At 51.5% G+C, this 16,410-nt stretch overlaps 1 protein-coding gene across 1 annotated transcript in view; it reads right to left on the bottom strand.

Moving 5' to 3' along the window:
* Positions 1–16,410, bottom strand: part of tbc1d22a (TBC1 domain family, member 22a) — a 76,962-nt gene that overhangs the window by 30,455 nt on the left and 30,097 nt on the right. The window contains exon 7 of the mRNA XM_077004773.1: positions 4,693–4,768. Coding sequence (XP_076860888.1) covers positions 4,693–4,768 — 76 coding nt within the window. The remainder of the gene's footprint in view (positions 1–4,692; positions 4,769–16,410) is intronic.

Raw genomic sequence — 16,410 nt, 5'->3', positions numbered from 1 at the left:
GTTGGCACAAGCAGACTTTTCATTCTCTTCTTTTTGTGTGCGCATGTGTGTGTGCGCAGTCTGAAAGCACGGGTCACCGATGCCGCTCGGCTAATTGCAGCACGGCGGCTAGAGGAATGCGGAGATGTGAAATATAAAATGACTAAATACGTTACTAAACACCGGGCTCCTGCTCGCCGCGGACGAGACCGAATTTTGCCCGGCGTGCCTTACAAAGGCGGAAATCTCAAGCCGTGCGAGCCCTGCTCAGATAGCCACACTTGGCCTGCATGGTAATCACTGTTATTTTGCAATAGCAAACCCGTTCGAGCGTGTCAGAAACAAATTCTAACTTCACTGTTAGGAAACCTCGCAGCTGCCCAGGGCTACTTTAATCAGCTGATTACGTAGCACGATTCGTGTTCAGAGCCGCATGAGACGGGGCGATTACGTACTGCTTTGCAAAGAACCAGCACCATCAAGGATGCAGCTACGGACCCTTCTGCCAGAGCCCAGCGGTGGGAGCCTCCCTCCCCCCCCTCCTACTGCAGGGGAGGAGATGGATGGAGATAAGAGATGAATGGAAGGGCTCTCCAGGAAGTGGAATATTCACAGAGCCAAGCATTACCAAACGTCGGCGTTCAGAAAGAACGAACAGGAATGTTTCGCGCGTGGAGCCGGGAAGATCCGTCCGTTTTCCGCGTTTTCATTTTTGCTGCAGCGAAAGACCCAAAGCAACAAAGACGTTGTTTCATACACAGGCAGGTGTTGGGTGGCGAGGCCATTGGAAATGCCATTGTCAGCGTTCCAGCCGTCCATCTGTAGCCAAACAGCTGTGTGTGTGTGTGTGTGTGTGTGTGTGTGTGTGTGTGTGTGTGTGTGTGTGTGTGTGTGTGTGTGTGTGTGTGTGTGTGTGTGTGTGTGTGTGTGTGTGTGTGTGTGTGTTCGTGAGTGTCAATACAAAAGGTGGAGCAGAGAGGGGGACAGGACCCCTCCCTCGCTGCAGGTCTTGGCCGCCGTGACACCGGTCGTCACGGCGCTCAGTAAACACGCCCTCCCGGTCACCCTGCCGTAGCGTGGCCATATGGTGGAGTGTGCGGAGGTCCACAGCGGAGCGTGTGGGAACACCAGGGAGCCGCAGCGGCGAACGGCCCAATCAGACGCCTCCCGGACCTGCAGGCCTCCACCACTACCACCTGCTACCTTCATCAGAGCAGGAACGGACACAACAGGCTGTGCACCTGAGGAAAGGGCCCAGAAACAGGGCCGTGGATCCATCTCTGGAATGGACCAGAGTAAGGGGGTGGGTGGGGGTGCGGGCGGAGGTGGGGCTGATTTGCACCAAGCTCCATTAAGGCACGAAGCCAGATGTGAAGCCTGATTAAAGCAGACACCAGAAGCTGCTACAGTGGAGCCATCTCTGAAAATAACGAGCGGCTAATCCCCTCAGCCTGATTAAGTTAAAAGGGGAGAAGGACTTTGCCAGGCAGCGGGCGCTCGATTCGTATGCAGCCCGCAGAGCACGGCCGAACGCTCGAGGGAGCGGAACGCTGCGAGCGAAGCGGGAGGAGCGAGCTAGCGTTTCCACCCGACGGTCACGCCCCCTGCATTATGACCTCACCACGTTCGCTCGCCACTCCCACGCGCTTCTGTTGAGCAACGAGGTCGCACGTTCACGCACATTCGACTCTTTTTGAATGACGTGGCGGAGGAAATGGTGTGCGGCGTTAAACAGCTATCTACGAGGCTCGGCTGGTGAACACGGAGCGTTCGTTCCTAGGCGGCTGGAGGTGTGGCGGTTCTCTCTTCTTTCTACAGACGTGCTGTCGAGGACATCCTGACCAGCTGCATCGCAGCGCGCCATGGCAACCGCACCGCGAGGGACGGCTAAGCTCCTGGGAGAGTAATGAAAACTGTCCGACGCATCGCGGATACCCGTCTCGCGAGCGGAGGGGGTGTCTACGTCAGCGCACCCTCCCCTTTCCACCAGCACTGCTCCACCCAGGAACATTCAAACACGCAACACCAGGTTCAGGAACAGTTTTTTTTACGCCTCAGGCCACAGCCTGATCTACTGTAGCTGTGTGTCCAGCTGTACGTCACATTCATTAGCACTCGTTTAAGTCTGTAAATAATTTAAAAAGTCGTCACGTCGCTTTGCTCAGCTACTGTTTGAATTGTACCTCACTACATTCTCATGTTAATACCATATTTTATTTTTGCTTACTTCCATTTAAATATATTAAATATAAATATATTTCTTTATATTTATGTTACAATTTTGGTTCTTTTTTCTTCCAATTTAAATTGGAATTACAGAGTTCGTGTTAAACGCGTACGCAGGAGCCCCGGGGCGGAGAAGGATCCTCGCTCTTCCCGACACTGGCGTGCTGACGAACAACAACATAGACCCCGGGGTCTTGCCAAGATGGGTGGGGAAGGCCAGTCCGAGGGCGGCGGCGTGTAACTAACCCCCCCACACACACTACATGAGCGGACCCTGGTTGCTGTGTGAGGTAGCGCGTGATGAGCTGACCCTCAGGACTGAATCATGCGTGGTGATTAACTGATGTGGACCAGAAATCCCCACCCAATTTGACTCAGTCAAATTAAATTTGATTGGGGTAAATTAAATAAAGCAGATAAACTAGACAGAATAGTAAATAAAGGAGAGATGGAAGAAAGTGAACAAATGTCGAGAGCCAAACTTTAAAGCGGCCGGTTATGGAGATGACATTCGTAATAAATGGTGGGAAGAAGTATCTGCACTGCCAAAACACCTTAAGAAGTGAAAACATCTTCAATCTAGTTTAAATATTTATAAAATCTCAATTTGAGCCTGTTGTAAGAATATTAGAGAATATATTGGCATTTTTCTACTCAGTATTTACCTTGAAACAAGAACAATCAGCAAAATACTAGATACAACAAGATAACTTTTATGAAATGACTTCAGAAATATGGGGAAAAAATGAATAAAATTATTTCTAAATGAAACATATTACGTTTACATAAAATTTCAGAATTTTTGCAGTCTTCCATCTTTGATCATGACTGTGTAATAACTGAAGGAAGGAGACGCTGAAGAACACTCGCACCACACACACACACACACACACACACACACACACACACACACACACACACACACACACCTTACACGTGAGTCACCCACCATAACACGTGCAGGGTCAGGGTGGCGTCATTTAACAGTAACCAGGGCGGAGACGGTTTTTAAATTGTCTGTAGGTCAAATATCAACTGTTCCCTTTGAGTGGTTCCTTTGCAAAGCCCTCGCATAACCCATTTGAATGCATAATACAAGACATTAGCCGCTCCTGATTAGAGATAAATACAATAAATGTGACATGAGAAAGGCGGTTGGGCCTGACAACGTGAAGGTTATTCAAGCAGCAGTGCAAATTCAAACGCCTGCCCAGATAATGCCCGTTCACAGACACGCATTAGTCCCGAGTTAATGTGATCATTTGAATGACAAAGCCCCCAGTTAGCTAGCTACATCATGGAGCACTGTCAAAGGCACCCTTTAAACTTCAAGCGGCCCTCCGTGAAGAATCGGACTCCTGACAAACGCACGCGGATCTATGTGTACACACGCAGAGACGTGTGATAGCGGTTGTCCTTGTAACAAGTGACGGTGACGTCCGACCCTCTCCAAACAAAAGGAAGACAACAAAAATAAACATGTAGAAACCAGAACAAGCAGCCTGAAGATGGGGCTGCGTGCAGGTTGGAGGTTGCAGTGAAACACCAAGCTGAGTAATCAAGTGCACTTGCAAAATGTCAGGCAAGTGTCAGGCAATAGAACTTAATGATCAATCCACTGCAATGAGAAAATACCACCACCACCAGAAACAGCAATACAAACTTCTACTAGAACAATAAAGAAGTGGATTGGTAATCAGAACTAAACCAGCAGAGACGGCACCTAGACAAAGAACAGGGGGAGGGGGAGATATAAATAAATAAACAAATAATAAAAAAATAAATAAACAAATTGCAGATGGAGAAATGAGGAGAAGGACAGAGAGGGAGAGATTCACAGGCAGGCCCAACACACACACACACACACACACACACACAAGCAAACCAGCCATCAGCAATGTCCCGCTGCCTTCTGTCCCGCCAGAATTATAGGCCCCATTGAGCCTAATGCAGGCTGAAGACACAGGGCCGGGTTCTGAAGTGCATGAGCGGGTCCCCCTGTCTCACAGAAATGGCCATTGGATTCTGATTACGCCGGCCTAATAGAAAGTAATGAGAGGGGCTTATGCTCTGGTGGGTCCTGCCTCCCCCCAGGGGTGCCACCATGCTCTCCAGAAAGGCCACGCCTCCGGGGCTGCTGATTGGGCCTGACACACGCTAAAGGAAGGGAGGGTTAGAGAGAGAGGGTTAGAGGGGGGGAGGGGCTAAAACAGACAGGGGATAGAGGGAGGGAGAGAGATAGAGAGAGAGAAGGGGAGGGACTAAAACCGAGAGGGGGGAGAGAGAGAGAGAGAGAGAAATCTGTCAGCGAGTGAGCGTAGGAGAGAGAGAGAGAGAGAGAGAGAGAGAGAGAGAGAGAGTGAGTTCCTCAGCTCCTCAGTGAGAGTGTATAGAGCAGACAGAGTGGTAATAAAGTAGGAGAAAGCAGGAGGGGTATCAGTGGGAACGTCGGAGCTCGAGAAGCAGGCGGAGACGCGGGTAACCCACCATCGATCCGGCTGACCAGCTCCTCCAAGGCCTTCACTTTCCTCTGGATCCCCGGCTGGGCAAACGTGTAGTTGTCCTAGGACACCAAACAGGGGGAAAACGCAGCTGAGGCCTGAGTCACACACACACACACACACACACACACACGACGTTCCTCCCTCTGGAGCACGTCGTGGCATTACTGATGGATACGGGCTTGCTGAATGACGGGTCCCTGTGGAGAGCTCATTTACGATACATTTGTATTACCACAATTAAACGCCATTGATCAAGCAAAATGCCATCCATTAGCCAAACTTGCATAATATTTTTTATGCCTGAGGGACTTTTAAAGTGTAATGGAAACTGTGAGGAAAGGGCTAAAAGACACACACACACACACCCACACATATAAACCCACCCCCACACACCAAGCACCTTACCGCAGTCCACACAAAACACGCATGTACAGTTGTGATCAAATTTATTCAACCCCCAATGCTGCGAAGGGTTTTATGAAATTCAGTGCACATTTGTAATTGTGTTCATAATGAAATCTTACAAGGACTTGTTAAAGAACTAAATGCAACTAAGATAGCATCAATTTTTTTTGTCATAAAGTATTAAATGGCCTTTTTGTGATTTCTTCATTGACACAATTATTCAACCCCTTTACGACTACCACTCCTAAGAACAGAGGTTCATTCCAGTGTTTTCCATCAGGTATTGAAAACATCTGTGGATGTCAACGAGCAGCAGTCAAGCATGATAAGCACCAATTAGGCAGATTTAAAAGGACTGTGATACTCAGCTCCTTCTAGACATCTACTGGTGTGTTTCCAAGCATGGTGAAGGCAAGAGAATGGTCCCAGAAGACAAGAGAAGAGGTTATTGCTCTTCACAAGAATGGCAAAGGATATAAAAAGATTGCGAAGTTGTTAAATATTCCAAGAGACACTATCGGAAGTATCATTCGCAAGTTCAAGTTAAAGGGCACAGTGGAAACGTTACCTGGTCGTGGCAGAAAGAAGATCCTGACCGCGACTGCTGTGCGCTACCTGAAGCGTAATGTGGAGAAAAATCCCCGCGTGACTGCTAAGGAACTGAAAAAAGACCTGTCAGATGTGGGCACTGAAGTTTCAGCTCAGACAATAAGGCGCGCACTGCATAACGAAGACCTCCATGCCAGAATGCCCAGACGCACCCCCTTGCTGACTCCAAAGAACAAGAAAAGTCGACTGCAGTATGCCAAAAGTCATGTGGACAAGCCACAAAGGTTTTGGAACAGGTTTTGGAAACTAAATTAGAACTGTTTGGGACAATGGACCAGCGCTATGTTTGGAGAAGGAAGAACCAGGCTTATGAACAAAAGAACACCTTGCCTACTGTGAAGCATGGCGGGGGGTCAATTATGCTTTGGGGCTGTTTTGCTTCTAATGGTACAGGAAAGCTTCAACGTGTGCAGGGTACCATGAATTCCCTTCAGTACCAGGAGATCTTGGAGGAAAATGTGATGGAGTCAGTCACAAACCTGCGGCTTGGGAGACGTTGGACCTTCCAACAGGACAATGATCCGAAGCACACATCCAAGTCCACTAGAGCATGGTTGAACATGAAAGGCTGGAACATTCTAGAGTGGCCATCGCAATCACCAGACTTAAATCCAATTGAGAACCTCTGGTGGGACCTAAAGAAGGCAGTTGCAGTGCGCAAGCCTAAGAATGTGACTGAACTGGAGGCTTTTGCCCATGAAGAATGGGCTAAGATACCCATAGGTCGCTGCAAGACACTTGTGTCAAGCTATGCTTCACGCTTGAAAGCTGTCATAACTGGAAAAGGATGTTGTACTAAGTACTAAAAAATAATGTCACTAGGGGGTTGAATAAAACTGATAATGATGTGAGCACAGTAAAGACATTTGTGGTTATTCCATCATAAATATTATGTTATGTTTGTCTAATTTATAAGTGCCTCTTTGATATAATTGTAAATGAGATGACTGAAATGATCAAAATCAATGTCAAACTGGCCAAAACACTTTATTTCAGTGGGGGTTGAATAAATTTGATCACAACTGTACACACGCCCACGCCCACACACACACACACACACACCCCCGCAGCGAACAGGGAGTAAGGCGGCGTGCTGGGAATACTGGTGCCTGTAATTAAGTGATAATATTCATCACGGCCCCGTGGACCACGGTGCCTTAATTACCACATTCATTTCAGCCAGCGGCTCCGGTGACCAGACAGCCGCTTAAACCCCCCACCCCCCCCCCCCCCCCACCCCCCCTGCTGCCGGCTGCCGGCCCACGGGCCTATAGGGGCATCGGGCGCGGTTCTGCGGGGTGGGGTTAGGTGGTGGGGGGGTCGCCCGTGTATGGGCAGCTCTGGCGCTACCTGCTGAGAAGCCACATGTCTGCGCTCTGGTGAGAAGGAGATCTGAGGGAGAACGCGCGGGTGTGTGTGTGTGTGTGTGTGTGTGTGTGTGTGTGTGTGTGTGTTGGCACTTAGAAAGTTTACTCAGTAGAACAGCTCATCCGTTATGAGGCTTTTCCATTAAGACTGACAGGCGTGTTTGTCTTACTCCAACTGTCCTCTCACTGTGATGTACTAGTGTCTCCTGGGACCCACATGTCCAACTGTGTTGGACATTAAAATGACCAGTATTTTAGGTCTGCAGCTCCGGTCGGCAGCTCGGGAGCAACTGACGGAGAGACGGGCTCCTTAACGGGAACGTCGTCGGAGGAATTCCCCAGGATTAAGGCCTTTTTCCCCACAGTGCATCCGATCACATTCATACCATCTTAGACCAAAATCACTTTAATCCACGATCAAGTCAAATCCTCGCCAAGCTAGTCAAACAACGTTATTTGATTAACCTCAAGTGCCTCTTTGTGGGAGTCCTATGAAGGATCAGGCATCTGTCTCGTGGTAATGGTTGGCAAAGGTCTTAATATGCACTCAGAAAGATGAACTAATAGCTCTGCTCGCATCTGCGGGATGAGAGACTCCAACAGGTGTTAAGAGCTCAGGCCTCACAAAGAGGCGGCCCTCTCTGCTCTAACTCAGACTTGCAAGGGCGTGTGTGTGTGTGTATGTGTGTGTGTGTGTGTGTGTGTGTGCGCTGTAATGTGGGCTGGGAGAAGCCGAGGAGGCCCGTGGCCTGTGAGGGGAGAGGAGTCGTTAACTGATAAACAATTTCAACAATTTCTCCGCAGGCCCCTCCCTCTGCGCTCCACTCTGACCTCCAAACGGGCCTGGCAGGAGCCCCTGGTGCCAACGCTGGGCCTGGCAGGAGCCCCTGGTGCCAACGCTGGTGCATGAGGCAGATGGCGGGGCCGAGGCCCGGCGCCGTGGCCTACTTTTGCAAGTACGCGCCTGCTATGACTCGACGGCTGACAATGGTGGACTGACCCTGGTGGGCTGACCCTAGACGGCTGACCCTGGTGGGCTGACCCTGGTGGGCTGACCCTAGACGGCTGACCCTGGTGGGCTGACCCTAGACGGCTGACCCTGGACGGCTGACCCTAGACGGCTGACCCTGGTGGGCTGACCCTGGACGGCTGACCCTGGACGACTGACCCTGGAGGACACTCGCACCTGGTTGAACTTTAAGGTTCAAAGTCGGGAAAAGCTATCTGCTACGCAATGCACCTGCTGATCCAGGATCAGTCTTTTGCCTTGTGACACGGCTCAACGAAGCTATGTGGAGAAAATGTCAAAACAGTCCTCAAATCAGACACACAGAGCACGGGCCGGCTTTCACGCCAGACGCTCTAAACAGACTCGAGTCAATGAGGTCTTGCAAAGCGGCCGATCATAGCCTATTGATTGGTAGATTTAAAATGTTATGGGTTACCAGTGTAGGAACAAGCCCCACCCCCACCACCCACGCCGTGTTCTAGTTGGCCAATTACCTGCTAAGCGGAGGAGATCGCTGGGGTCAGTCTTAAGCATGCATTAAGTCTGCCCACAGGCTGCAGTAATTACACCTACATTATTAAAGCTTCTTAGCAGTAATGAAGTACAGCCGATCCCCCAGAGCCATAAACAACCTGAGGTTTCCACGGACACGGCGGCACATTCCGGAGGGGGAGGAGCAATGGGAGCGCGAGGGGGGGGGGGGGGGGGCGGAGCACGACTTCTCCTGTGTACAAACGCGCACAATGACTGAAGGAAAGGCCTGCTCCGATAACGACGGGGTTAGCGCCGAACCAAAACAGGGCCGCCAGCAGCATTCGCGGCGGTGATGACAACCCTGATAAAGAAAGAAAGCACGCACAAAGAGCTCGCTCTTAGAGCGACTCGGCTGACGGGGGGGGCTTTTATTCTGCCACTATTGATGGTTCTCCATCGGCCCGGCCTCCACCTCCCTGCCTCCGCCCGGCCACTCCATTCTTCCAGGAAAGCCTCTTATCAGAAATAACCCAGCTATTGACGGTGTGAAGAATCGGGATCATGAGCTTATCTGAGGAACATCTCAAAGTCACCGTCCACCCGGACGCCGCAGTGCGCATGGCTTTCGTGCGGCTCTCTCTCTCTCTAACACACACACACACACACTTTCTCTCTACGATTCATTATGTGGCTTAGAGATCGAGAAAGCTTTCAGATATCTTAATGGGCTTTGAGAGATATCAGGGAGGGGGGAGTGTATGCGTGTGGAAAGTGCTCGCACCTTCATGCCTGAAATGTATCAGCCAGGGAGATGCATGCAGGCGTGTGTGTGAGTGAGTGAGTGAGTGAGAGAGAGAGAGAGAGAGAGAGAGAGAGAGCAGAGAGAGCAGAGTTAATTTGCCAGGTTTATGCAGTGGGTGGGCGGGGGTGTGTATGAGCGGCTGGAGGCTCTATCAGACACATGATGGAGGAGCTCAGTGAGCTGAGACACCGGCATACAGCTGTCAGTGACGGAGGGAGAGGAGATGGTGGCAGCCAGGCAGAACACACAGCCCTTCCTGGGCACCCCCCAACAGCCCCTGATTGAATGTAATTGGCATGAGGGGGGTGGTGGGGGGGGGGGGGCAGGGGTGAGATAGCCCCCTAAACAAAGACTGGCACTGCGGTGGCCCGGGCACGCACCCGCCACAGAGTAACAGCTCTGAGTCATATTATCCCCAAAGTGTGCGGCTAACGCGCGAGATAATCGCTGCCTCTCGCGCCCGCAGCTGCTCGGAAAACAGGCCGGCCACACTCGTAGCCACGCCGGCCCACGGGACATGAGCGCAATCACACATCGATTAAAGACACACACATGCACGCACACACACAGGGTTAGAAAGGCAGAGAAGGTTATAGAGAGAGAGATGGAAGCTAGCAGTGAGGTTTTTGTGTGGGGGGCCATGCACTGCCCTGGGGCTTCGGATCACGACCCGCGGAGCACACAGAGGCGGGCGGCTTGGGTCCAGGCTGGGCACTGGCGCTCGCTGCTGAGGCTTGTCCGTTCTCTGGCCTTCGTGGGAAGGCACGCCACGCCTGTCTGCGCCTCGGCCGTCTATCCGGCCCGGGTGTCAAGGCTGAGACGCCAATCAATGCTAACTGGGTAACGGATGGTGGGACAGGCCCGCACACAACCGGCTACGTGTGTCCGAGCGCTGAGCGGGCGCGGCCTCCATCAATACGCTGTTCCCACCGAGCAGGAGACCAATTGGCCGGATCCAATCGTTAGAGCCCGGGGCCCGGTTCAATCTTTCCAATGAACACATGCAAATATTTAACAGATCTGGGATTCTCCGCGAGCGGCTCGTCTCTCCGGCGTGTGCAGAGAGCTTTTCTGAAGGAGCGGAGACGTCGGTGCGGTCGTCTCATTAAACGTCTCGTTAAAAGGGAGGAGAAGAAAACAGGAGGCGGGCGGCTTCCCCCCGGAAGAGCGGAGCGGCCACGGAGTCGAGCTCTCCAAACACGTCAGCCAAGGCGCTGCGCTCAATGTGGCTCGACCCGGACCAGAGCTCGTAACGGGAAAGCCGCGGCCCAATTTGCTTGAAGATGACAATCGTACCAAATGAATGACTGATGAGTTTTTTTTTTCCTTCCATTTAATGTTTATGCCATTTTTATACATTCTGCTTTTTCCTTTGAAACAAACCCCCAGGAGCCATGAGGTAAATGGTTTCATTTATTTTTATTTTTTTTTACTCATTTCTTAGCACACAGAGAAGGAAGGGGGGAGGAGATGGAGGGAGACAGGTGGAGAGAGAGAAAGAAAGAGAGAGAATGAGGGAGAGGGTGGGGGAAGGGAAAAATAGGCTAAATAAGCAAGTGGCTCATTAATATCACTGAAGGTGCATTTCACTGACAAAGGGCCCCGAGAGGCACCTATTTATTTAGGAAATTAATAAAAGTGAGTGTTTGCCCCAGTGTAAATGCCATTTTCCGTCCACGGCGGCACGTGGGTGTGCGGCTGTGCTCCGCATGGGGGGGGGAGAGCACGCCGTGCCCCCCCTGACCTTGGCTCTAATTGCACGGCGGGCACCAGGGAGAGGTTCGCTTCCCCCGAACGCTTTATAAACAATTTTAAAGGGGCTGCGCCGCTCGCCGACCTTAATTAGTCGGTGATCCTCCGGCTCACGGCCCTAAACCTCCCTCTGATCCGTGCGCTGATGGAGGACTTGGTTGGGGAGGGGGGGTGGAGCGTGAACCCCCCCCACCTGCGTCCTCTTGTGAGGCCGTGGCCCGAGGGCGCTCCCGTCTGTGGAGGTGCACGGCGGTAAACATCACGGACCCGCTGGGCCGGGGGCCGTAATTGCTGGGACCACGTGGACGAGGAGGAGCGAGCGAGGCGGAGCCCGCCGGGAGGTGTCACAAGGGGCGCCGCGGGCCAACGCCACGTCCTGGCGGTAATGACGCCGCGTGCGAGAAGGTAGCGGATCGGTACTAGATGAGAGCTGTTGAATCCCGCGGCGGAACAACACCTCGGTAATGGGAAAGGGCTGGAGTGTGAGCTCGAGGAGCCATAGGCCGGCCGTCTGCCTCTGGGGTCCGTGGTGTGGGGGGGGGGGAGCCGAGTGGCACCACGGGGCGCCAAGGAGGACGGCTGTCAGCCAGCCAGCGCCAGCATCGATGGGGAGGTGGCCTCCTCTCTGGGCCAGGTTCCATCGCACCGCACCTGGCGTCTGGACTCAGATGGGCCCGGTATGGACCCGGCCCAAGCAGGCAGAGGGAGGACTGGGCTCTTGGCACAACGTGACAGAAGATCTGCCCTCAGCTAGGTCAGAAACGGCCACGACCTCTTCAAGGGTGGAGGCCTGACCTTTAACCCCCCCACCCCCACTCCACACCTCCATCTCCATCCAGGTTAAGCCCAGTCAGCGCCAAAGCCTCCTCCATCACCCCGTCACCCACATGCTGCGACCACAAACCACCCAAGAAGGACCTGAATCGTGCTTCTTATCCCCCCCCCACACCATTAAATAAGCCTCTGTTCATTCGCACATGAGAGATTAGGTCGCTTATGAACGTGCCGTTTCCCTTAGCTCAGCCTTTAAAGGCACTAGCGCTGCTGTTCAGCGTCTCAACGTTGGCTCTCCCACACTGCACCGGTGGCTGACAGACATCATCGGTGGGAACGATTTAGTTCGGCCGCCGCACGCAGCCATGCGGGTCAGACGCATCCCACAAGCAGCTTCGCAGAGAGGTAATGAAGAACCCTGGCACAACTGGTGACAGGCCAATCTGAGGGGGAAATAAGCACTTATGGGATTGTTGTCCTAGCCAAATGAAATGAACAGGGCAACCACGCTGTCAGTTGTGTTATTTATACTTAGAAAATGGATGGTTTAAGTGATTTTTGCCATGCTGAGCACATTATTAATCCAGGAGGCTGCTTACGGAGGATAGCGGCGCACGCGCCCTGAAGTCACGTGTGCCCGTGATGTCACCTCTGCTCACGACGTCATCTGTGACCTCCAGCCACGTGAGCTCATCTTCTCGTTCGCAGAGGAGCCTGAAGCGATTTGAAGCTGTCCGTCTAATCTATGCAACGACTGTAACGCTACAGTCAAAAAGATGACATGTCGATGCAAATTAATGTTCTTGCTAAAGGCTTACGGCACACGCTTCAGAATGCGTTTATACCTCTCTCGGCTGACGGGAGGTCGTTTCGGTGTCGCGCACGTTCAGCAAGCCGTGGTTTCCGTGCCGTGTTCTCAGGAAAGGCGCTTGAAGGGCCTGGGCTGCACTGAGCCGCTGAGAAGTGAAGCCATTTCCAGCAGAAGTCCGTGATGGACCCAGGTTGAGCAACCCGCTCCAAGCACATATATAGAACCGCTACAATTACTCAAAGCCTGCCGTCATGGGGCGAGCTGCCGCTGACCCCGCCCACTGATGGTCGGCACGGTGACCACCACCAGCAGAGCGCCTCCTACCACAGGAGGCGTTTTTACCATCGCTTGGCTGATCTCCACGGCGACCGCCAGCATGACGAGCAAACACGAGCGCTCGCACAGACGCACACGCCACCACCCAAGCTCCGCCCACATCCACACCACCAATAGGATTAAGCGGGTTTAGGAAGTTTTATGCCCTAAACTGCCTACAAAATAGGAAAAACAAAGCTATCTAATTAAGCCAAGGATGAAGCTGCTAACAAAGGAATTCGATATTCATCCAATATCCAAACACTGCGAAAAGTATCAACAAAGGTCATTAAGTCCATTTATTTAAAAGGTTTATACCATTTACCTTTTATTAATCAATACAGCAAAAAACCTTAAACTACATATGGCAGAACTGTCTGAAACGCCTGGTAAAATGTCTGTGTTTAGATCAATCGCAGCATACACATGATCGAACATACAAATGCAGGACTCCATGTCAAGGGATGACCATTACGTATTTAATAGACCGCAACCGATATCACAATCATAATAAGAAGTAACTTAACGGCGAATTCCGCATTCCGCTTATATTGGACAGACATAACGACGTAAAGACGTAAACGTGGTCCCAATATTTTACACAACGTGAGGCATCACCTCACAAAGAAACAAACGCCATGTGAAACTAATATGATCATCCTTTGGCTTTTAGTACTGCAGGAGATTTGTCTTTTTAACTAGAAATTAATTAATAACTCACAATAATGGTGTTCTTCGGGTTTTACATAAAAAATGATGACAACACGCAGAATGCTATGTAATTAAGAGCACGAAACCCCCCACAGCACGAGCTTCTAGTGGAACATGAATCCGTTTCTCAAATGTCTCACAATACAGTCTCGTGGATTCCTTGTATTATTAATGGGAAATAGTTTAAAATATATATTTCACTGTGAGTCATGGAGCAGTAAGATAGGCTGAAACACGCAGCCAACAGTGAGGGAGGGTGGTCTCACTCCACAGGAAGGGTTATACAAGTCTCTTAGCATTTTCTGACAGGGACGTACTCTCACTCCGTTACTCACTTGTGAGATCTCTCAAAGTAATTTGCAAAATGAAGAATAAGAAAAATGCTAACAATCAATCTTCTTGTCACAAAATACTTGCTTCAATAGTAACGATGAGGACAGACTTCTTCATCTACAACGTTCTCTTTCAAAGGCAGGAGTCCCAGAGGCTGGCCAACAACATCAAACGACTCCACCCTCCGCACGCGCACAAACAGGTGGCATACGTGTGCCGCTGTTTTCGGGCCACGTGCCGGGCCGCTCGCCCTCTGCTCCCGGCGGGAGGCGCAGGTCAGGAGAGCTTCCCCTCCAGCCGGGTTCTCGCGCACGGCGGGTTGTTCGGGGCGGGCCGGCGCGCGAGGGCAAGGTCGTCTGCCTCGGCGGCCGTGAGAGGGGCGCGGTGCTGTCAGTCAACACTCGGCAGCCCCCAGCCAAGCCCGGCCCGAAAGCAAGCTGAGAAGCCTCCAGAGTCTGTCACATTGATAAAGGAGGATGAAGCCATAACAGTAAAGTCCAACTAAACAGGTTCAGCTGCAAAGTCCAGAACATTCCGCTGAGGAGACTGTGCAGTGTGTGACGAGGCGGGCACACTCGCACGTACACGCACCGTCCCCGCACGCCTACACCCCCCCCTTTGAAACCGTACATACACACACATGGAGTGCATGGTGCTCTGGCCCCCGGGGTAGACATCTCAGATAATGGCTGTTGTAGTGAGTTTCTTGGCTTAACACACATTTCTCATCTCCTCACCTAAGGGGTGAGAATACAGATGGATTGGCTCCTGCCAGACCTAATGGATCAGCCCAGCTCGAGGCAAGTCCAAAGAGTGACACACACACCCACACACACACACACACACCTCAACACCAGCGTGAAATAAACACCATGGTCATATTGCAGTGATTTAGGGTCTGACTAATAACAGGCTATAACCGACGCACTCAGTTTGACATTAACAAACCGGTGAAGGACGGCTACAGTAAACAAACACTAAAATAACATTTACATTCATACAAGCCACCAGTCCTTATGATTTTCAGGAACGCTCCATGTATTAAATGTAGCCACAGGTTTAGATTATGCCTCTCGATATTTTGAGGGCAATAAATACATTCTGTGTAATTTTGTGCCTTGTAGCTCTTATGAAGTTCTTGTGAACTGTTAGGTTACACAAAGCCCTGAAATCACACTGTCAAACAACAAAGGAAAATGACACTATTGACGATGAACACATTTCTGAAAAAAGTACTGAAGTTTGCGCATGAGAAAAATTACCAGTGTTTGCAGGTGTTGAAATGTATGCTCTTGTGTTCACACCACACACACACACACACACACACACAGTGAGAGAGAGAGAGAGAGAGAGAAAACAGGCGGGACACTAAACAACTTGTGAGCGAATGCTCCGTGCTATTAGCATTGAGTGTGTGAAGGTGTGAGGAAAACAATGAGCGGAGGAAGTCATTAGCGCCTATGAGAATCCGCTTTGTACACACAAATTACTGCAGTAATTAGAGACAAAGCAGCACAAAAGGTTCTGGGGCTCCAAGTGCATTTTAATCTACTGGCAGTGAAGAGAGGTGGTTCACCGAATACAAATGACCTCCAAGTGTGGGGGACTGTCATCTGGACCCGTGTGTGTGTGTGTGTGTGTGTGTGTGTGTGTGTGTGTGGGGAAGAGAATGAGGAAGAGCGGCAGGAAGGGAGAAGATGAGGAGCGGGTGAGAGAAAGAGTCCATTTCTCTCGCACGACACTTCAAACACCCGGGCGTAATTACACAGTCTTTCATCAACAGAGGGTGGGGGGGAAAAAAACAACCAGACAAAAACCACTGAGAGTCGGCCACTCGGGAGTCTCCCACAGCCTTCTGGGTCACGGTGGCCGGAGTTTCTGAGACAGGGCGGACGGGGCGGACGCGGGTCAGGCCGAAGCAGCTAGCCAGCGCGGGGGACGTCGTCGGCGGGGACGAGCGTCCACCGGGGACGTCGGTCCCACCTCCACGCCGCCTAGTGTTTCCACAGCCTTGAATCAATTAGAAACGAGAGAGACAAACGTTTTGCGGCGTTTCGTGCGCCGGCCAGGCCTTGTGGGTAAGGGAGGCTGCCTCAGCCTGCGGGGCAGAGTGAGAATATTCATCATCGGCTTTATTCCTGAAGAGAGAGAGCAGAGGGAGGGAGAGAGAGAGAGAGAGAGAGAGAGAGAGGAGAGAGAGAGAGAGAGAGAGAGAGAGAGAGAGAGAGAGAGAGAGAGGGAGGGACAGAGCACCTTCACGCCTGGGACAAGCAGCGCACTGCTGCTGTGAGCAGGGAGGGAGGAACCACACACACACACACACACACACACACACACCC

Source organism: Brachyhypopomus gauderio, chromosome 5, assembly GCF_052324685.1.
Source record: "Brachyhypopomus gauderio isolate BG-103 chromosome 5, BGAUD_0.2, whole genome shotgun sequence".
Lineage (NCBI taxonomy): Eukaryota > Metazoa > Chordata > Actinopteri > Gymnotiformes > Hypopomidae > Brachyhypopomus > Brachyhypopomus gauderio.
The sequence above is the reverse complement of the archived record's forward strand: the minus strand, read 5'-3'. Positions and strand labels throughout refer to the sequence as shown.